Source organism: Coregonus clupeaformis, chromosome 10 (genome assembly GCF_020615455.1).
Source record: "Coregonus clupeaformis isolate EN_2021a chromosome 10, ASM2061545v1, whole genome shotgun sequence".
NCBI classification, from domain to species: Eukaryota; Metazoa; Chordata; class Actinopteri; order Salmoniformes; family Salmonidae; genus Coregonus; species Coregonus clupeaformis.
In genome coordinates, this window is record NC_059201.1 from 19957450 (window position 1) to 19979161 (window position 21712).

Genomic DNA, 21712 nt, shown 5'->3' on the forward strand with positions numbered 1-21712 from the left:
CCCAGCACAGATCTATGCTCCTCGGGTATGTATTACTTTTAGAGCAAATGACCTGGAATAGAAACATGGGGTTATAAATAAAATATAAAATGGGGTTATAAGCAACAACAACAAAAAAATGTATGCTGAAAGTAAGTAAAGCTAATCTTACCCCCCACTTTTCCTCTTCATCAATGATAATTCACGGAAAGGAGGGCAAATTGCAGTCCAAATATTGTCAACCTCGCTCTATCAGATTTTGTGGGATTATGATTTTATTTTTGCACATTCTGAACATTCTGGGGTGTTTGCCATTATGATGCAAACTCAACATTACACCGCATAGAACGAGATGATCTCACAATTTATTATTTCCCGCCTGGCCATGAGTGCAGACCATCTACAGAAGGGGTTCCCAAACTTTTTTGGCCCGTGATGCTATTTTGATATTTAAAATAAATCGGACCCCACCATGTGAAAAAAATTATGTAATCAATGGGCAATGTTTACTTTTTAAATTTGGGCTTTGACAGTCTATTTCAAATCAGCCTGAGAGTACTTTTGACAGTATTTCAATCTTAAGAAAGTATCGTTTGAAGTGACTGAAATGCATCAGAATGGTATTGGGAATTTCAGAAGATCATCAGGCAATAATTGTATGATCTTCTGTGTAGAAAAGAGCATCCTCATTGATGATGTTCTTTTTCCCCCAGTCTGATTTAGTGCCAGGTCTTGTCCACTCTGAGTCCTGCGCAGCTTGTGGGCATTGGTTCCGAGGGAAACAGAAGACACATACGCGTTCCTGAGAGTCTTATCTCTCAGTGATGGGGTCATAATATTTAGTAGTTTAAACGGTTTAAAAGATAGAGCCACATTTGTAGGAAGAAAACAGAAACCGCTCTGTTTATTACAGCTACATCTAGCGGTTACCTGAGGTTACTGGCCTAACCCACGTTCTATGAACCAAGCCTGATTTTATTTATTTTATTTCAGAGTTTCTCTCGCAACCCCATTTTCAAATCAGGCTAACCCTAGTTTGGGAACCCTAGTTTGGGAAACGCTGATCTATAGCCACCAGAGCCATGTATTTAGATTATATTTAGATGATTCTAAATACATGGCTCTGTTGTTAGCCACTATCCACATCTGTGAGGAAAAAAAAGATTGTAGATCGGCATTTTAAGTTTAAGTCTATTAGAAAAACACATTGCATATCAATATAAAATAATGTTTTTGTTAGCATGTTGTGTACAACTAAAATAAGCACATACTTCTGATTAAATAAAAAGTATGTCTCACAAATGAAACAGATTTAAATAATTGTTTTATATTAACCATTTTAGTGGTTTAAAGTTTAAAGTTGCCATCCACTTTTCAAATGCGCTACAACCACCTGTGGATAAATACACAGGCAGGCCTACAGTTACTGCAATATAATAACTACCCAATGGATGTCGCTGAAGACTATCAGTCAGACGGTCCCTATATCTGTTTCACAATAAAAGTATTCAATAAAACATTTCTAAGAGAGAGAGCGTGAAAAAGTAATTTCGGAAACCCAAAACTACAATTTCGCGTAATTGCGTCAGATGTTACGTTCGTCTGTCCACAAGAGCTTAATAATAATAAAAATAATGCCTTTCGTGAACTAAAACGAAGCCGTCAATGTTCATGCTAAAACGGATTATCCATCTAGAGATCTCTATCTAGCTCTATGGCCGCTGCCATGCCAGTGGCTACCTTTATTTTGAAGCGCACTTAGCGCCATGTGATATTTGATCACATGACTACTAAGACAAGGAAGTGAAAGATCTCTAATAAAGTGTGATGATCGTTAGTGCCGGTGAGGTGAACATAAAAAGATGAGTTGGTATAGATACAATTTGACAAGCTAGCTAGCTATGTGATAATAACAACCGTCGGTGTGGTGCGATTGCACACAAAAAGGTCTGCTGTGAAGACATCACAACAGACCCCAACTCATTGTTTTGCAGGTCGAGAAAAGCTTTGCCTTATTTCTCAGACCGCAATCAAAGTCGTAGTGGTACCTCTGGTCGTAGGCTACCCAACCCAAAACAGAGATATTTTGCAATAAAATGAAATAATTTTTGACGTATAGGCTATGTTCGGTTCAATCATGTCAGCGAACTGGCCCGAGAGGATCTCCGCATTCTCGCGCAGCCCGTCCCAGTTCTTGTGCAGCACGACATCGGACATCTTCCTCGCGGAGGTCCTGCGCGAGCTGCGAGATGACAGGGCCAGTGACCACATCAAGGTACATTACACGTTTTCAAGGCACAATTATTGTTGTATTGAGTCCCTCGCTATGTATGTATCCACAGGAAGTGGCAGAGCATTTTCTATGGAGGAAGGCACGTTCATTAATGTGTTTAAACTTTAAACCACTAAACTGCATTATGTCCTCTGTTCTGCCTGCCTCAGGTCTTGCTGTTGTCCCCGCTACTTGAGCACCCTACTCTGCTGTGCCCCTCTGTCTCTGTGGGTGAGGAGACCGCCCTGGAGCTCATGTCTGTGTTTGCCCAGTGCTCCCCCAAATCCCTCCCGCTCCGTCGCCACCTCCTCCTGGCCCTCACCTCCGTGCTCCTCTGCTCCTGCTGTGTTAGCTCACACACCAGTAACTCCCAAGACTTCCTGGAACTCCTCTTACAGACGGCCCAGGACACCAACGACGCACAGGCTGGGGCTGCATTACGCCCCCTGAGGGCAACAGCCTGCGACTGCCTGAGGGAGCTGGAGGCTTGCCTCCCGGGCCTACTATCCCAACGCTTGGAGCTCCTGAGCAGCCTGAGGCAGCAGGAAAATTCCGGGCTTCACCAGGCTTACACGGGGCTCCATGCCCTGGCACTGAGGAATGCTGTGTATCTGCTCACCCAGCAGAAAGGGGCTGGGGCTGGAGACCTGAAGGCTGCACTGGGGAGCAACGAGGGGTTTGTGTGGGGGGAGGGTGCAGACTCAGCACACCTGGACTCAGAGTCACACTCTGACTTGGCCATCTTCTCGCCCCTCACTCTAGGCCCCATGGGAAAAGTTCCTTCCCTGCAGACGGGCCTAGACTGTAAAGAGCTGAGATCGCTCCTCTCCTCCCTCCTAGAGGAGTCCTACCTGCTCACATCCCTATCCCAGGCTGCACTGCTGCAAGGGCTGGTGGAGGTGCTTGCCATGGTGCCCGCAGTCTCCCCAACGATATTCAGGGCACAGCTGCTGCGTCTATTGGGCACATGCAAGGTTAGTAGCGGTCTACTAGTCTAGGATGAGTTATGGAAGAAATGGCAGATTATCCACAGATCTATCCATGCTTGTGCTGTGGTAGAACATTATCAAACCTAGCTGTAAAATCTTGAGATTTGTGACCGCATTGTTTAATCTCTTGTTGTTGCAGGTGTGTCTGGTGCACACCACTCTGCTGATGAAGGCTGCTTTCACAGACAGCCTGTTCAGCGCAGAGGATGAGGCCTTTCTTCTAAAGCGTCTCGTCGGCCTGTCCCAACACCCCCTACTGAGCACGCCCGAGAAGCTCTTCTACATGGACTGCATCCTGCACTTCCCAGAGAACCGACCAATCAGCTGTGGCGACGGGGACGAGAGCCTGCCCGTGCTCTTGACCCCTCGGCTGGCCGCGGCCCTAGTGCCCACTGTGTTCAATGATAGTGTCAGCATGCTGGCTAGACTCAACCTACTCTCTCTGGTCTACCTGGAGGAAGGAGAAGAAGATGGGGAGGGACAGGGGGGGAGAGGCCTGGCCTACCTGTACGATCACCTGACCTCCCTTCTCCGTATCGTGGAGAACCAGGGCAGTAGGGAGATGGTGGTGACCTTCTTCAGGGCTGCCTTCCTCTTCCTTCTCCACTTCTGCCACGTGGAGCGCTACTCTGAGGACCTGTCTCAGAGGCTGTGTGACCTGTACTTGAGACACACTCGGCTGGCGCCTCACCTCATCAACCTGGCTGACCGGACCCAGGACCGGCTGGAGGAGTCAGGCTGGGCTGTGGCACTGCTTAAAGCCCTGCAAAGAACCATCACAGAGGCCCCACTGTCCCAGCTCACCCTGCAAGACCTCCGCTGGCACCTCAGGATCCTGGCCCGCGTGGCAGAGGAAGGGGAAGTCCTCCAGAGGGCCACTCTCAACTTTCTGCTGTGCGTCATCACTTCCTCTTCATCCGCGCTGTGTGTGAGCGGGGACTGGCGTCTGGGGAACGGCGTGCTGGGGGTGTGTCGACGCCTGCTCCTGCACCCCAGCTTGGACTCCCTCCTCACACCGCTGGCTGACCTCCTACAGCACCTCACCTGTCATTATGGTGAAACAGACATCCAGGACCACGCCCGCTTGTACTACACCCTCCTCACAACTCTCTCCCGGGAGAAGCTGGCTGGGGTGTTGGCACAGAGGGGAGCAGAAAGGGGGCGGCAAGCCAAAGTGCGCTCCATGTCTGCCATCATGGCCGAGACCGAGGAGTTGACCAGCGGACTGACCGTGCACCAGACAGAGCGACCGCTGCTGAGGCTGGTCAAACTGGAGAAACATGAACCAGATGACTGCAAACCAGAGCATAAACCAGAGAGTGAATCAGCCTGTGAGTCTGAGAGCTCCCCAGGACAGGGCGGGATAGAGAGAGAGGACTACAGAGCCCAGTTCCAGAGCCCCAGCTTCGCCTCTGAAATCACCCTCCAATACCACCTCACACACACTGGAGTTCATGACCCCCGTTTTGACAAGCTCTTCAGCATCCGCTTGCACTTTGACCTCACGGACGGCCACTATGAGGAAGTGAGTGACATCAGCGTGCCTTGCCTGTTCAGGACCAGGAAGCCCCCTACAGTGAGGCTGAGGCTGAAGCCCAAGCAGCCGTACCACACCACCCTGAGAGCTAGCGCTATCTTTACCACGGAGGACGGCGTCTCCTGGCACTCCCAGCTAGCAGACCTCCATGTGGCTTTCCCTGAGGTGTTTCTGCCCTTCCTCGCACCCCTAGGGTGGACCAGGGAACAGAAGCAGAGAGTGTTTGAGGGGATCTGGGGCGAAATATGCTCAGAGGAGTCTGAGGGTGATTTGACCAACGCTGCCACTAGCCTGTTCTGTGATCAGTTGGAGGATTCGGCTATGGGTGAGCTGGTGGAGAAGCACTTTCAGAGATATCTGGTCTCAGACTTGGATAAAGGCAGGTGTAAAGTGCTGTTCTTCCTCCCACCCCAGTCTCACGTGCTGCTGAAGATCATCACAGAGGAGGATGCCGTCCAGGTTCATATTGCTACAGACAACTGGAAGCTTCTGCCTTATATTAACTCTTATCTAGAGGACATTACCAAAGAGATTCACAGCACACAGCAAGTCAATGGTGATGTCTGATTGTGGAAGTGGTGGGCTCCATACTAGAAGAGACGGCTTGTTTTTATGAAATGAATACGCCCTTTTAACACTTGTCTGTTTTGTGATTTCACAGTGCCTCCTTTTCAGTCTCTGCTTTTGAAATGTTGCTTGATGTATTTACTATTGATGTTTGTAAACTGATCATTTGAATCATGTGGATTTGTGAAAATATTTTGTAATTGAACTTCTAAATAAAGTCAATGTGTGACTGACTTCTGCTTGTTTACCTCATGCTTAACACAGAAGTGCCATACTTAAATATTTTATTACAGCTGTACAATCATTTTGCAGGTCCCAAAAACAGAAAATGCATTCCAATTACAGAACAGGTTGCCTGGTCCCCCATGAAAACATAAGGAAGAAAATAGAATTAAGACTTGGGACACCAATCTACTATTAGAGATGGTCATTTGAGTGATATAGCAGTTTCCCATTGTGTGAAAAGGAATATGCTTTAATATTTTAAGTAAATCATAAATACATTCCTTGAAAGACCTTTGGTGAAAAACTGGAAAGAACCATTTAGAACCTTGAATTGTTTCCTAATGCTGTTGTACATGGGATATTTCCCATAAACTCTGTCTTCAAGACTTTCCATTTGAGCAGTTTGAAGACCGTACAATTGTCTTTGACGTAATGAAGGATTCCACACAATAAAACAGTTCTGTATGACTAAAGTTTCACAATAAAACCCCAATGGGACCAGATTTACTGAGCTTGCCTAAAAGTTTGCGCCAAATGAATAAAAACAAAACAAATATTTGTTAATGTGTTGTAATACACATTTTGGCCTTTACTTTGCATGCACCCCCCAAGTTAGCTTATGTTTCTCAAACTAGCAAATCTGTCCCTGTATGTCCAGTAAGACCATTTTAATGCCACTCAATGTGGCCCCTTTAAGACGGTCCTGTTCCAGGTTGCAGCTCTACTTCGAGATGTTCTCAAAGTTGGCCTCTAAGCAGGGAGGCAGGGCTGTCTGCTGGCTCAGGAGTTTGTCCATGATGGCAATTTCAGCGTCCTTCTTCTCCACGTCGTCTATAGGGGTCCAGGACATGTCGTATTGAAGCTTGAACGCACCACAAGGCTTGTGAGGGCAGCCGGCGCCCCAGTCCTTCAAAAGAGAGATAGGTGAGAGGCCATTACACAATTAGATAAGAGAAGCAGTTTAGTCATTAGTAGAGTAAATATTAGCACCATCTTTTTCTAAAAGGGTTATGGTTTGGCAGACACCTAATGGGCTGTTCCTTTCTTATATACAAATTAAAGTGGGACTTTTTTGTTAATCTTTCTATATCCATTCAATGTTCTCCTGTGTGTGCTACTGTGCTTACACAACCATGCTCTGTGGCCAATGCGTGTGCACACAAAGATGCAAGTGGTCAGTCAGCACCACCTCTAACCGGCTAAAGGGAACATTATCAACTCCCATCAGGGTCACATGTAGACTTTGAACGTCTAAATGTCCCAACTCATAACATTATGCACCACATGGTGGTATATGTTCTGTAACATTATGTTACTCAGTCATTCAGCTGCTGTATGTGCTGGGGGCTTTCCCAGGTGATTGGAACGTTAGAAATGTGACGGAATAGACATGTTTCTTATCTTTCAGAGTAGAGCCATATCTGAACGTTCCAAATTATTGTGCCTAATGCCGCCCAGGTGTGATGTGCTTACCTGAGGAGAGAGGATGGAGAAGTATTTCTGTCCGGAGGGCCGCTCGTACAGGTAATACATGTTCCCTGGCTTCTTGACGACGTTACATGCAGCGTGGTGCAGCTCAGCGTCCTTCTTGGCATCCTCTAAAACCTACACCAGAGAACAAAAACATTCAGATCAAACCAACTGGTATCACAAATGCTACTTAATTATTTCCCTATATGAATTACATAGATTGGTTACATAAAGTAATATGTAAGCCATGCGCCTCACCTTTCTGGCTTGTTCCTGCAGGTATCTAATTTGATCAGCAATGACTGTCAGTCTGTTGCAGGCGTTGGCTCTGACAAAGTCATCTCCCTAGGAACCCAATACAGGTAACCAAACATAAGGTAAATCTCAAACAGAATGTCTTCATCATTATGATACATTCTTGAGGGGGCGACGTCAAACCAAAGTTAGGGTTCAGAAAGGCTCAGTTGGCAGGGGAATGGTGCTGGCAACACCAGGGGTTTGCTTCCCACAAGGTCTGTACATGACTATGGATAATCTGATTAATATAATCATCCTTATCATTATTCCATTACAATGCCATTAATTTAATTACCCGTTGTACTTGTGTTGCCAGAGCAACCAGATCCATGGGGTCTCCCACCCTGTTGGTCTGGTAGGAGCTGACTAGGTCCAGCCCATTGGGGTTGCTGCTGCTCTCCACCAAGTTCACTACAAACACACAGGGACACTTGAAACTTGCATAACACAAATTGAGGAATGGTGACAAAGCTAGACATTTTTGTGAAGCTTTGTGCTAGTCTAGACTACATGGATTTACTGATTGCAACACTCATTTACGTAGGCCTACAGTCTTCAAAACGTCTGGCCTCCCCTCCACAAATAACCTCAGACAGACTGACTAGAATACATAAGCGGCTCCACAAGTTCATGCTTTGAGTGGCTCGTGCCTTGCTTCCTGACCTGCAAGTAAGCACTTTCTGTTCACGTTTAGCAAAAGCCAGCTGCTAAATCGTTGGCAAAATTGCTGACCCTGATCTGAACCGAATGAGGTGTATGACGGTGGAATAGCCTACTGTAAAATGTCATGTAAAAATGTGAAACTACTGGAAAAAAATACCCAAGGTAAAATCTGGTAATTAGAAATTCCCTTTGAGTGCGACTAGCTAGAGAAGATCCCTAACTAATAATAGTCGAGCTAAAAGCCTACTCAATAGGGATCTAAACTAATGTTTCTACAGTATCACCAGTAAACACATTTATAACAATGAATCAAATTTTACGAAACATTCAATTCACACCCTATCCAGGACATTGATTGAGAACAATTTAACAACAGCTAGTTATGCTACAGTGTAGGAAGTCTTACCTGTGGTGGTTTTGTCAGGTTGATTCGGAAGGCTAACTGTCCTGTCCATTTTCTTTACTGTAGATAATTTGGTATACAATGTAGCGAAATGCTCTCAGAAATGACCAGTTGCAACTACTCCTCCGTAGCAGGTTTTGTAACCAATGTGCTGTGCTGTGTGAAAGTTTGGCCGGCCAGCAGGGGGGTGTTTTAAGGTCTTGAGTCTCCTCCTCCTACCCAGCCTACAATAGTAGGCCATTTAGTTGCCCGTCTGAAAATTATGGCAAAACGTTATTTCAGTATAATTGTCGAACAATTATAATAACAAGAATAATTTAAATATCACATTAAACACTAGATATAATTAATGGCCAAGCTGGCGGATGATTATTGTCATTATTGAGTGAGAGGGAGGCATTTATTGTAGGGCTTAGAACACAGGGGAGGTGTAACTTGTGTAACAAAACATTGTTACATACATAGGCTATTTGGAAGGAACGTGGAGAAAGATCTTATGAAATGGACGATTGTCCTTATAATATAATATAATATAATATGCCATTTAGCAGACGCTTTTATCCAAAGCGACTTACAGTCATGTGTTATGTCCTCCATCACTTGTTCTAAAGACTTGCTATTATAAATGACCAGACATGATTTACAGGTTGAGAATCACATTTATTTATTGTAATAATGTGGGGATATTTATCATGTGGAATATATTACCTGAATGTGTTTGTATACCTTTTCATACCTTTATTGAAGTTGATTGTCAAATAAATACATTTTTATTTGTCACATACACGTGTTTAGCAGATGTTATTGTGGGTTTAGCGAAATGCTTGTGCTTCTAGCTCCCACAGTGCAGTAATATCTAACAAGTAATATCTAACAATTTCACAACATATACCCAATACACACAATCTAAGTAAGGAATGGAATTAAGAATATATACATATGGACGAGCAATGACAGAGCTGCATGGACTAAGATACAGTAGAATATTATAGAATACAGTATATACAGTTGAAGTCGTTAAAACTCGTTTTTCAACCACTCCACAAATATCTTGTTAACAAACTATAGTTTTGGCAAGTCGGTTAGGATATTTACTTTGTGCATGACACAAGTAATTTTTCCCACAATTGTTTACAGACAGATTATTTCACTTATAATTCACTGTATCACAATTCCAGTGGGTTAGAAGTTTACATACACTAAGTTGACTGTTCCTTTAAACAGCTTGGAAAATTCCAGAAAATGATGTCATGGCTTTATAAGCTTCTGATAGGCTAATTGACATCATTTGAGTCAATTGGAGGTGTACCTGTGGATGTATTTCATGGCCTACCTTCAAACTCAGTGCCTCTTTGGTTGACATCATGGGAAAATCAAAAGAAATCAGCCAAGACCTCAGAAAAGTCTGGTTCATCCTTGGGAGCAATTTCCAAATGCCTGAAGGTACCACGTTCATCTGTACAAACAATAGTACGCAAGTATAAACACCATGGGACCACGCAGCTGTCATACCGCTCAGGAAGGAGACACGTTCTGTCTCCTCGAGATGAACGTACTTTGGTGCGAAAAGTGCAAATAAATCCCAGAACAACAGCAATGAAGATGCTGGAGGAAACAGGTACAAAAGTATCTATATCCACAGTAAAACAAGTCCTATATCGACATAACCTGAAAGTCTGCACAGCAAGGAAGAAGCCACTGCTCCAAAACCGCCATAAAAAAGCCAGACTACGGTTTGCAACTGCACATGGGGACAAAGATCGTACTTTTTGGAGAAATGTCCTCTGGTCTGATGAAACAAAAATAGAACTGTTTGGCCATAATGACCATCGTTATGTTTGGAGGAAAAAGGGGGCAGCTTGCAAGCCGAAGAACTCCATCCCAACCGTTAAGCACGGGGTTGGCAGCATCATGCTGTGGGGGTGCTTTGCTGCAGGAGGAACCGGTGCACTTCATCATGAGGAAGGAAAATGATGTGGATATATTGAAGCAACATCTCAAGACATCAGTCAAGAAGTTAAAGCTTGGTTGCAAATGGGTCTTCCAAATGGACAATGACCCCAAGCATACTTCCAAAGTTGTGGCAAAATGGCTTAAGGACAACAAAGTCAAGGTATTGGAGTGGCCATGACCTCAATCCTATAGAAAATGTGTGGGCAGAACTGAAAAAGCATGTGCGAGCAAGGAGGCCTACAAACCTGACTCAGTTACACCAGCTCTGTCAGGAGGAATGGGCCAACATTCACCCAACTTATTGTGGGAAGCTTGGGGAAGGCTACCCAAAATGTTTGACCCAAGTTAAGTAATTTAAAGGCAATGCTACCAAATACTAATTGAGTGTATGTAAACTTCTGACCCACTGGGAATGTGATGAAAGAAATAAAAGCTGAAATAAATCATTCTCTCTACTATTTTCCTGACATTTCACATTCTTAAAATAAAGTGGTGATCCTAACTGACCTAAGACAGGGAATTTGTCCTAGGATTAAATGTCAGGAATTGTGAAAACTGAGTTTAAATGTATTTGGCTAAGGTGTATGTAAACGTCCGACTTCAACTGTATAAACATTATTAAAGTGACTAGTGTTCCATTTCTTAAAGTGGCCAGTGATAATGTGCTAGTGATGCTATTTAACAGTCTGATGGCCTTGAGATAGAAGCTGTTTTTCAGTCTCTCGGTCACAGCTTTGATGCACCTGTACTGACCTCGCCTTCTGGATGATAGTGGGGTGAACAGGCAGAGGCTCGGGTGGTTGCTGTCCTTGATGATCTTTTTGGCCTTCCTGTGACATCGGGTGTTGTAGGTCTCCTGGAGGGCGGGTAGTTTGCACCCGGTAATGCGTTGGGCAGGCCGCACCACCCTCTGGAGAGCCCTGCGGTTGTGGCCGGTGCAGTTGCCGTACCAGGCGGTGATACAGCCCGACAGGATGCTCTCAATTGTGCATCTGTAAAAGTTTGTGAGGGTTTTAGGTTCCTAGCCAAATTTCTTCAGCCTCCGGAGGTTGAAGAGGCTGTGTTGCGCCTTCTTAACCACACTGTCTGTGTGGGTGGACCATTTCAGTTTGTCTGTGATGTGTATGCCAAGGAACTTGAAGCTTTCCACCTTCTCCACTGCGGTCCCGTCGATGTGGATAGGGGGGTGCACCCTCTGATGTTTCCTGAAGTCCACGATCATCTCCTTTGTTTTGTTGACGTTGAGTGAGAGGTCCTCAGATCCTCAAAAAATTCTACAGCTGCACCATCGAGAGCATCCTGACTGGTTGCATCACCGCCTGGTATGGCAACTGCTTGGCCTCTGACCGCAAGGCACTACAGAGGGTAGTGCGTACGGCCCAGTACATCACTGGGGCAAAGCTCCCTGCCATCCAGGACCTCTATACCAGGCGGTGTCAGAGGAAGGCCCTCAAAATTGTCAAAGACTCCAGCCACCCTAGTCATAGACTGTTCTCTCTGCTACCGCACGGCAAGCGGTACCGGAGTGCCAAGTCTAGGTCCAAAAGACTTCTCAACAGCTTCTACCCCCAAGCCATAAGACTCCTGAACAGCTAATCATGGCTACCCGGACTATTTGCACTGCCCCCCCACCCCATCCTTTTTTACGCTGCTGCTACTCTGTTAAGTAAGTATTTATGCATAGTCACTTTAACTCTACCCACATGTACATATTACCTCAACTACCTCAACTAGCCGGGTGCCCCCGCACATTGACTCTGCAACGGTACCCCCCTGTATATATAGCCTCCCTACTGTCACTTTATTTTACTGTATATATAGCCTCCCTACTGTCACTTTATTTTACTTCTGCTCTTTTTTTCTCAACACTTTTTTTGTTGTTGTTTTATTCTTACTTTTTTGTTTAAAATAAATGCACTGTTGGTTAAGGGCTGTAAGTAAGCATTTCACTGTAATGTCTGCACCTGTTGTATTCGGCGCATGTGACCAATACAATTTGATTTGATTTGATTTTTTTCCTGGCACCACACTCCCAGAGCCCTCACCTCCTCCTTGTAGGCTGTCTCGTCATTGTTGGTAATCAAGCCTACTACTGTTGTGTGTCTGCAAACTTGATGATTGAGTTGGAGGCGTGCTTGGCCACGCAGTCATGGGTGAACAGGGAGTACAGAAGTGGGCTGAGCACCCACCCTTGTGGGGCCCAAGTGTTGAGGATCAGCGAAGTGGATCTACCTGGGGGCGGCCCGTCAGGAAGTCCAGGACCCATTTGCACAGGGCGGGTTTCAGACCCAGGGCCTCAAGCTTAATGATGAGCTTGTAGGGTACTATGGTGTTGAATGCTGAGCTATAGTCAATGAACAGCATTCTTACATAGGTATTCCTCTTGTCCAGATGGGATAGGGCAGTGTGCAGTGTGATGGCGATTGCATCGTCTGTGGATCTATTGGGGCGGTAAGCAAATTGAAGTGGGTCTAGGGTGACAGGTAAGATAGAGGTGATATGATCCTTGACTAGTCTCTGAAAGCACTTCATGATGACAGAGGTGAGTGCTACGGGGCGATAGTCATTTAGTTCAGTTACCTTTGCTTTCTTGGGTACAGGAACAATGGTGGCCATCTTGAAGCATGTGGGGACAGCAGACTGGGATAGGGAGAGATTGAATATGTCTGTAAACACACCAGCCAGCTGGTCTGCGCATGCTCTGATACGGCTAGGGATGCCGTGTCAGAGCATGCCAGTCAAAAGTACCAGTCAAAAGTTTGGACACCTACTCATTCAAGCATTTTTATTTATTTTTTACAATTTTTTACATTGTAGAATAATAGTGAAGACATCAAAACTATGAAATAACACATATGGAATCATGTAGTAAACAAAAAAGTGTTAAACAAATCAAAGTATATTCTATATTTTAGATTCTTCAAATAGCCACCCTTTGCCTTGATGACAGCTTTGCACATTCTTGACATTTGCTCAACCAGCTTCACCTGGAATGCTTTTCCAACAGTCTTGAAGGAGTTCCCACAACTGCTGAGCACTTGTTCGCTGCTTTTCCTTCACTCTGCGGTCCGACTCATCCCAAACCATCTCAATTGGGTTGAGCTCAGGGGATTGTGGAGGTCAGGTCATCTGATGCAGCACTCCATCACTCTCCTTCTTGGTCAAATAGCCCTTACACAGCCTGGAGGAGTGTTGGATCATTGTCCTGTTGAAAAACAAATGATAGTCCCACTAAGCCCAAACCAGATGGGATGGCGTATCGCTGCAGAATGCTATGGTAGCCATGCTGGTTAAGTGTGCCTTGAATTCTAAATAAATCACAGACAGTGTCACCAGCAAAGCACCCCCACACCATAACACCTCCTCCTCCATGCTTTACGGTGGGAAGTACACATGCAGAGATCATCCGTTCACCCACACCGCGTTTCACAAAGACTCCAGACCAAAGGACACATTTCCACCGGTCTAATGTCCATTGCTCGTGTTTCTTGGCCCAAGCAGGTCTCTTCTTCTTATTGGTGTCCTTTAGTAGTGGTTTCTTTGCAGCAATTCGACCATGAAGGCCTGATTCACACAGTCCCCTCTGAACAGTTGATGTTGAGATGTGTCTGTGACTTGAACTATGTGAAGCATTTATTTGGGCTGCAATTTCTGAGGCTGGTAGCTCTAACGCTGGGTCTTCCTTTCCTGTGGCGGTCCTCATGAGAGCCAGTTTCATCATAGCGCTTGACGGTTTTAGCGACTGCACTTGAAGAAACTTTCAAAGTTCTTGAAATGTTCTGTATTGACTGACCTTCATGTCTTAAAGTAATGATGGACTGTCGTTTCTCTTTGGTTATTTGAGCTGTTCTTGCCATAATATGGACTTGGACTTTTACCAAATAGGGCTATCTTCTGTATACCCCCCTACCTTGTCACAACACAACTGATTGGCTCAAACGCATTAAGAAGGAAAGAAATTCCTCAAATTAACTTTTAAGAAGGCACACCTCTTAGTTGAAATGCATTCCAGGTGACTACCTCATGAAGCTGGTTGAGAGAATGCCAAGAGTGTGCAAAGCTGTCATCAAGGCAAAGGGTGGCTATTTGAAGAATCTCAAATCTCAAATATATTTTGATATGTTTAACACTTTTTTGGTTACTACATGATTCCATGTGTAATTTCATAGTTTTGATGTCTTCACTATTATTCTACAATGTAAGAAATAGTTTTAAAAATAAAGAAACACCCTGGAATGAGTAGGTGTGTCCAAACTTTTGACTGGTAGTGTATATATATTTGTTACATTATTTTTATTACTTATAATTTTTTGATTTATCAGGGGGTGCTGCAGCACCCTCAGCACCCCTACTTCCCGTGGCTATGTCCACTGGCGGGAGAGAGGGGGGTGTTTGCCATCTAATAGCCAACATGTTTTTTGTTGCAGTGCTGTCTGCCAGCAGTAATCGTCTCTGATTGATTGAGAGATTCAAGGAGCTGTCATCATTAAGTAACATAGTAGATGTAACACATTTAATATTTACATTTATGCACTTCGAAATGAATGTTGTTACTTTTTCCAGAAGCATTTAACTGTGGGGCACTCCCACATCCATATGAAAGAATATGCCTACCTGATTTAGGGGACACAGTGAACAGTTGGGAGTTTGGGCCAATTTCATCGTAAAACTATTCCTTGGTTTTAAATACAGTCTGTGAACAAATTTAAAATGTATAAATTAATAGTTATTCATAGTTATCCATATTCTGTTCCAGTTGAAGGGTTGTTCAGATTCACCATCTTTTTTTAATGGCTAGCTCAAAATGAGCTTTTCAAAATGTGTTTATATATTATAGAGATCAGTTTCAGGAGCCCAGATAATTTATTTATAAATCCCATCATTGGATGGTTCAGTAGTTGGGTTTCCCAAGGGACACCATAGGCCAGCATAGCTGATCTAAATTGTAAATATAGAAGAAAAAAAGTTTCCTAGGTAATGTGTATGCATCTTTCAAATCTTGGAATGTTCTCAAACCATTACTGTCCATGATATCGGCAAGGGTATGGATTCCACATTTGGACCATTGGGGGGGATGCAAAAGGCCATCCTCCAAATCACTAGTCATTATTGTGAAATAATGGAGTATGAGCATGCCATTTTGATTACCAGTTACATTGTTTTTAAACTTTGCACCCCAAAAAATTGTGCGAGCAATAATAGGACCAAAGCGTAGTTTACATTGTTTAAGGCAATGTTGTGTTCGAGACCACCTAAAGCGAGACTGATTCAAGACCAAGACCGGAGCATATCGAGTCCGAGTCAAGACCAAGACTGGAAGGGGGGCGAGACCGAGTCGAGACCGGGAGGGGGACAAGGGGTATGAGACTGAGTCAAGACCGAGACCAGACAAATGCGAGTCCATTTCAAGACCATGATTGTAATTTTGTCAAATCACCACCATAATAACAGTTCAAAATGTCCAGTATTTCTGTGTTTATATTTCAGAACAACATATGGATTCTTTAGACATTCAGAATAGTGAAAAAATGCATGCTGAGGGAAATAAAGCCACTCTACAAATGATTAGTAACGCAAACACAGTGGTGAACAATGGGCCTTCTACACCTTCAGAAAAGGGCTAAGGATTTATAAAATAATTATTATAATATAATTATAAATATATTATTTTCCAAGATGTTCTGATTTAATCTCTTCAGTTTTTGTTGGAAAGGAACGGGTTAACACGGAAGAGAAAAAAAGATCCAATCAGGATTTTTCTTTGCTGGTCTCTGTGGAGATAAATCTAGCTAGTGAAGTCAGCCAACAGAAGCTAGATAAAGGCATCTGCCATTCAACTTTATTAGGGCAAAATATTGGAGTGACAATGGAATCAACCAATCACATTTTGACTTAATGGTTGGGACCTTAATGGATGACAAACATTTTCTGACATGCGAACACTTAGATATGGTCATTTTCAATTTTTCATGAATTCTTAGAATGTTTGGGAATTACGTATACTAAGAGGCATTTGTGAAAATTATATAGCATTATTAATAGACACTGCAGTAAATAAAACTGAATAAAAATATCTGTCTTGTCCAGGACTGGGGTCTACACAGACCGGTGCGCTATAGCCAATCAGAGCTACAGTAGGCCTTTATACAAACAATCCTGTTTACAGGCAGTTGCTACAGCGTGACTTTCAATCATTAGAACGCATTCACCAAAAGCCACAAAATACACCTGAATGGATTTCTTCAAATATGTAAACACCCTCAGTTATGCACATCAACAACAACAAGATCAACAACTAATGCTAGCCAGAGCAAGATGAGCTAAAATCTAACAAAGGTACATTAGATAAACCTTTTCAGCTAGTTGGCCATCAAAATTGCACTGATAAACGATGGGGAATTGTAGTCTCCTCGTCCTTCTGCAGCTTGCCTGCCAATGCATTCTTGTCCCAACCAAGCACCCAAGCTAACTGGCTAAAGTTGGCTAGCTTGCTAGCTAGTTACTTCCAGACACAAATGAGAGAACACCTCACTCTGACCATTTTACTCGCTGTAGCAGAGCTGGTTAGGCTGTTTACATGTTATCTAGAGCGTTCTTTACTAACTATTACTTTTTAAGCCTACGTTTACTGACACCGGTCATATTCAGTGGGTGTTGCGCATTTGTAAATTCATCAGTTGTTCTGGGATCTGGCACACTCAGACAAGAGTGCTCTGAAATCGGAGTAGATAGCCAGAGTGAATTTGCGAACACAAGTGATATGCTAACTGGATAACAGTCATTCAAGTTCTTGCTAGCTAACCAAATGACATCTCTAGCTTTGTATAGCCACCAAATAAACGATATGAGCAGAAAAAGTCAGTCACTCACCCACTCTTTCAATGGCATGACATGACAGCTATCTAGCTAACGTTAGGCTCTGTGTTTTTATCTTGCTACATAAATAGATACTCTAGCCTATTAGCCACGTTATGACTGACTTGTGATCATTGCCCTTGCTAGTTTGATTGTATTGACATTCCCAGCCTTAGTTACATTCGTCCATTTTTGTCCAGAATATTGAGTCATTGAAACTGAAACAGTGCATCCCGAATGGAGGCAGCAAACAAGGTACCAGGCCAGCTGTGATTTACAACATGATAGCAATATTTTTGGGACTACCAAGAAATGTATTGGTGAATTATATTTATCATGCATTGAACTGCATCCATCTAATCTGCCAAAAATGCCTTAGTGTACGTCATGGAACATTGAGTCAAATATAACCTATTTTTAAAACCTCTTATAAAGTTGTTTTTGTAGCATAAACTGCGATTTTTATATTTTTGACTTTAAACTTTTTGACTATTTCCACTTTAAACTTTATGTCACCGGTTACTTTGTGTGCTAAATGTGAAAAGTTTTTTGCAACGGGAAGTAATAGTTGTAAATTTCGATTGGGAAATGCTTAATTGTTGGGTTTTTGTATTCTTATGATTGGGACCTACTGGCTTATTATGAGTGAATGGACTGCTTATCCTTTAACATCATGCTGTGTGTGACTGCTGTCTTTCCATCGTCCCTATGCAGTGGTGTAGTGGTGCCTGGACAGTGGCGACCCATCATTCAGGGCAGGTGGGGCTATTTTGAGCCCCACATTTTTAGCTAAAAATAAATATGTTTTACATGTTATTTTGGCATTAATACGTGTCACATTTCAGTTTGCAAACAATGTAAAAAATAATAATAATAATAAATAAATAAATTGAGTTAATACAAACATGGTCTCCTTTTTGCTTTCTAGAGTAAGGCAGCTCCAAAATGCGGGTGTTTCAGCCTAGCTCAGTGCTTTCTGTGGTGGTGGGGCAGCCAGCAGAAAGTAGGGAGCGTAGGTCATGGTAATGTTCTCTAGTTGTGCTGTGATTGGCTCAGTGTTCTGTCACTCATGGGGACAATACCTCACTGCCAAGTCTAAGGGTAGAGCTCGAAAATTCAAGCCCCTTGGGTGCTGCCATAGAGTTACATTAGAAGTGCCCTTCCAAGAAGGCTCAAGGTCATTGGCCACAGATAAAATGATGTCAAATCACGTTATATCTACAGTAGCTTTGATTGGAATGATCATGTCAACATCATACTTTCAAAATCTTAGCTAGCAGTCATCATCATGAATCAAGTCGACAATCTACTGGCAAATCCTTTTTAATCATTGTCATATGAAGAGAAACAATGAAGAGAAATTATAGATAAAACGTATCGGTGCTCATCGGCCATTGGACAATAACATTACACAAGTTTGAAATCGCAAATTCAACAATGGTTTGGAAGGAATCAGTGTCTAACTGCAAAGCAATCACTAGCCTGCTATTCAGTGGAGTGGCTGTGTGGTCCCAAATCTGGGATTAAGGGTCTCTTTTCCAAGCTTAAAATGATAAACATTCAACATTGGTCATGCTGTCAATGAAGCATGATTTGTGCCCGCGCTCAAAACAACTGTTAACTCGGAACTGCGAAATCTGACTTCAGTGAGTTCAAGACAACTCGGAACTCGGGGAAAAAACGAGCTCCGACTGGAAAAATATGTTTTTAACGGTCATCCAACACGGAATTGTAAATCTTGAATTTGGTCCTCTTTCTAGAGCTACGACCTGAAGATCACTGACGTCATCATGATTCGACCTTGTTTTATTTCCGAGTTCCCAGTTGTCTTGAAAGCACCATAAATCCAGAGAATGCCATACTTTGATGACAAAGTTTGATGACAAAATTTTCCCACGAAGGACCGCCACGCCACATTCCTGTTCAAGTGAGCACAGCACAACAGGTGAGTACAAAAATGTATTGTATGCTGCTGCATAAGTGATGTCATATGCCAGGGAGATATGTATACTGTAGCTAAGAAAGTAATACTAAGTGTATGTTGTGTAGTAAGTTGTTAGTAGCCCATGTGCCTCACCCTAATAATTTGGTCTATTTTCCCCTCTTAATTTCACCTACTGTTCTGACTTGGTGGTGCACATGTAGCCTATAACCTGTTTTAGAGAAATGTAATCATCTAATATTGTAAGAGCTTTCATTGTCTGCTTATATGCCCCCTTTATTTTCCTACGGTTCTGACTTGGTGTACAGGGAGAACACTGTAAGAACGGCCCATGTTCTGAATTCTGTCGCTGTACATTTAAAAAGTGCTGAACAAATAGTTACATTGACTACGTCCGTCCTTGCTCGCTCGTTAATGTCTTAAACGGAATTACGGATTGCCTATTATCCGCTCGTCGTCCCCTTATGCCATAGTTTGTACATCTCAATTGTCAGTAGAAACCACATTTGTTTAAGCAAGTCAGCCATATCAGCTATGTTTTTTTTAAAGGCAGTAAATGAGGCTGAATGAACTGTTTCGCTGCCAGACAAGGCTCCGCTGATAGTCAGGTGTAGAAGTGGTAAGGTGTTGGGACTGCTGTTGGGATTCTGCTGTTGGGACAGCTTTATAGTGCAATTAATGTATTGTTTAGTGTTGTGTTGTGTAGTGTAGTGGCTTTGCTGGCATGCATCCCACATATATATATATTTTTGCCCCACCAAGATTGAAATGCTAAAATCGCCACTGTGCATGGAGAAGTGGGTATACTCTAATCTTGCACAAAATTAAAATCTAAACAAACCGCCCAGCGAAGGAAAGGCACCCTGTGTAAAAAATCCTATCTTTCCTATGTTTTTTTTAGGAGTTTTCATATAGATTTATCAGATTTTCACTCTCAAAATCACTTTTTATTTAATAGAAAAAATACAAAAATGTGATGGTCTTAATCCACAACAATGCTTAAACGACATTACATTTTACATTTTAGTCATTTAGCAGACGCTCTTATCCAGAGCGATTTACAGTTAGTGAGTACATTCATTTTCATACACATCAATCTGATTGGGTGGGCCTGTCAAGGCCTGGCTCCCCAGTAGGTGGGCTTGTGTCCACCCCGGCCAATCCATGTCAGTGCATGATGACAATTGTGCATCACAAATAGCCTACTAACCAACACTTCGAACTAAAGTTTTTCAATACCTGGTTTGCATACCCGTTGTTGCCTTAGTTAGCATTTACTGGTTGAAGCGTCCTTCCTACCCTAACCGCTACCGATGTCATTCTTCTGAGATGCTCCATGCCAAAACCAGTTGAGAGCTGCACACTCTTGCTGCATGCAGATGATTTCCCGCTGAAACTAGGCTATGTGCGGCGCGCATGTGAATATATTTCACGTGCTTTGCGATTGTGTAGGCTACTTTGTGCATGATTTCTCTATTGTACTACATAATTGATAAGTGTTATACCTCCACTACACTACTTTGATATGCACTAACAGGGATTAAGAAGTGAGTATATGCAATGCCCACTGAAAAAAAATATACCTGCGTACAGTGCATTCGGAAAGTATTCAGACCCCTTGACTTTTTCCACATTTTGTTACGTTACAGCCTTATTATGAAATGCATTAAATTGTTTTTTCCCACCTCATCACCTGTTTTCGCTTTGCCATTATGGGGTAGTGTGTGTAGATTGATGAGGAACATTTTTTTATTTAATCAAGTTTAGAATAAGGCTGTAACATAACAAAATGTGGAAAAAGGGAAGGGGTCCCTCCACTAGACCACTGGCCCTTTGAGTTTTACAAAAAGTGCACTCTTCTACATCAGTGCGCTGGTATTACGGTTGCTGTCCTTTCAGAATCACGAACCTGTCACACACTGAAGGCCTATAGGTTCGCCACTGCGCGACCATGTCTATAATAGATATAAAGACTGTTAAGAAATTATTGTTTCAAGAAAGCAGTGTATATATTTGGCCTGGCGAAGCAGTTTTATGCGCTGACTGAATGGTCATCCCTACTGCCTCTGATCTGGCGAAACACAAATGCTTAGTTTGTAAATTACGTCTGAGTGTTGGAGTGTGCCCCTGGCTATAAAAGGAAAAAAAAAGACAATGGTGCCATTTAGTTTGCTTTATATAAGCAATTTGAAATTATGTATACTTTTACCTTTGATACGTAACTAGGCTCTGTCGTAGCTGGCCGTGACCGGGAGACCCATGGGGCGGCGCACAATTGGCCCAGCGTCGTCCAGGGTAGGGGAGGGAATGGCCGGCAGGGATGTAGCTCAGTTGGTAGAGCATGGCGTTTCCAACGCCAGGGTTGTGGGTTCGATTCCCACCGGGGGCCAGTTTGAAAAAAATTAATAAAAATAAAATAATGTATGCACTCACTAACTGTAAGTCGCGCTGGATAAGAGCGTCTGCTAAATGACGTAAATGTAACTATATTTTTTCATTACATTTACTTTTGATACTGAAGTATATTTCAAACCAAATACTTTTAGACTTTTACTCAAGT

At 43.2% G+C, this 21712-nt stretch overlaps 2 protein-coding genes and 1 non-coding gene across 3 annotated transcripts; 2 read left to right on the top strand and 1 right to left on the bottom strand.

Annotated features, from left to right (window-relative positions):
• The first annotated feature begins 1782 nt into the window (after window positions 1-1782).
• ap5b1 (adaptor related protein complex 5 subunit beta 1) lies at window positions 1783-5577 on the top strand. Its single transcript, XM_041888304.2, has 3 exons — window positions 1783-2254; window positions 2422-3225; window positions 3380-5577. Exons 1-3 carry the CDS (start codon window positions 2102-2104, stop codon window positions 5342-5344), a joined length of 2922 nt encoding a protein of 973 aa, XP_041744238.2. The 5' UTR covers window positions 1783-2101; the 3' UTR covers window positions 5345-5577.
• A 34-nt stretch (window positions 5578-5611) lies between these two features.
• Window positions 5612-8574, bottom strand: c10h1orf50 (chromosome 10 C1orf50 homolog). Its single transcript, XM_041888305.2, has 5 exons — window positions 8406-8574; window positions 7632-7747; window positions 7298-7384; window positions 7043-7174; window positions 5612-6476 (listed from the first exon to the last, which is right to left on the bottom strand). The coding sequence occupies exons 1-5, from the start codon at window positions 8452-8454 to the stop codon at window positions 6291-6293; spliced, it is 570 nt and encodes a 189-aa protein (XP_041744239.1). The 5' UTR covers window positions 8455-8574; the 3' UTR covers window positions 5612-6290.
• A 12887-nt stretch (window positions 8575-21461) lies between these two features.
• Window positions 21462-21542, top strand: trnag-ucc. The gene has a single exon. It is a non-coding gene; the product is annotated as a tRNA-Gly (tRNA).
• Window positions 21543-21712: the final 170 nt, after the last annotated feature.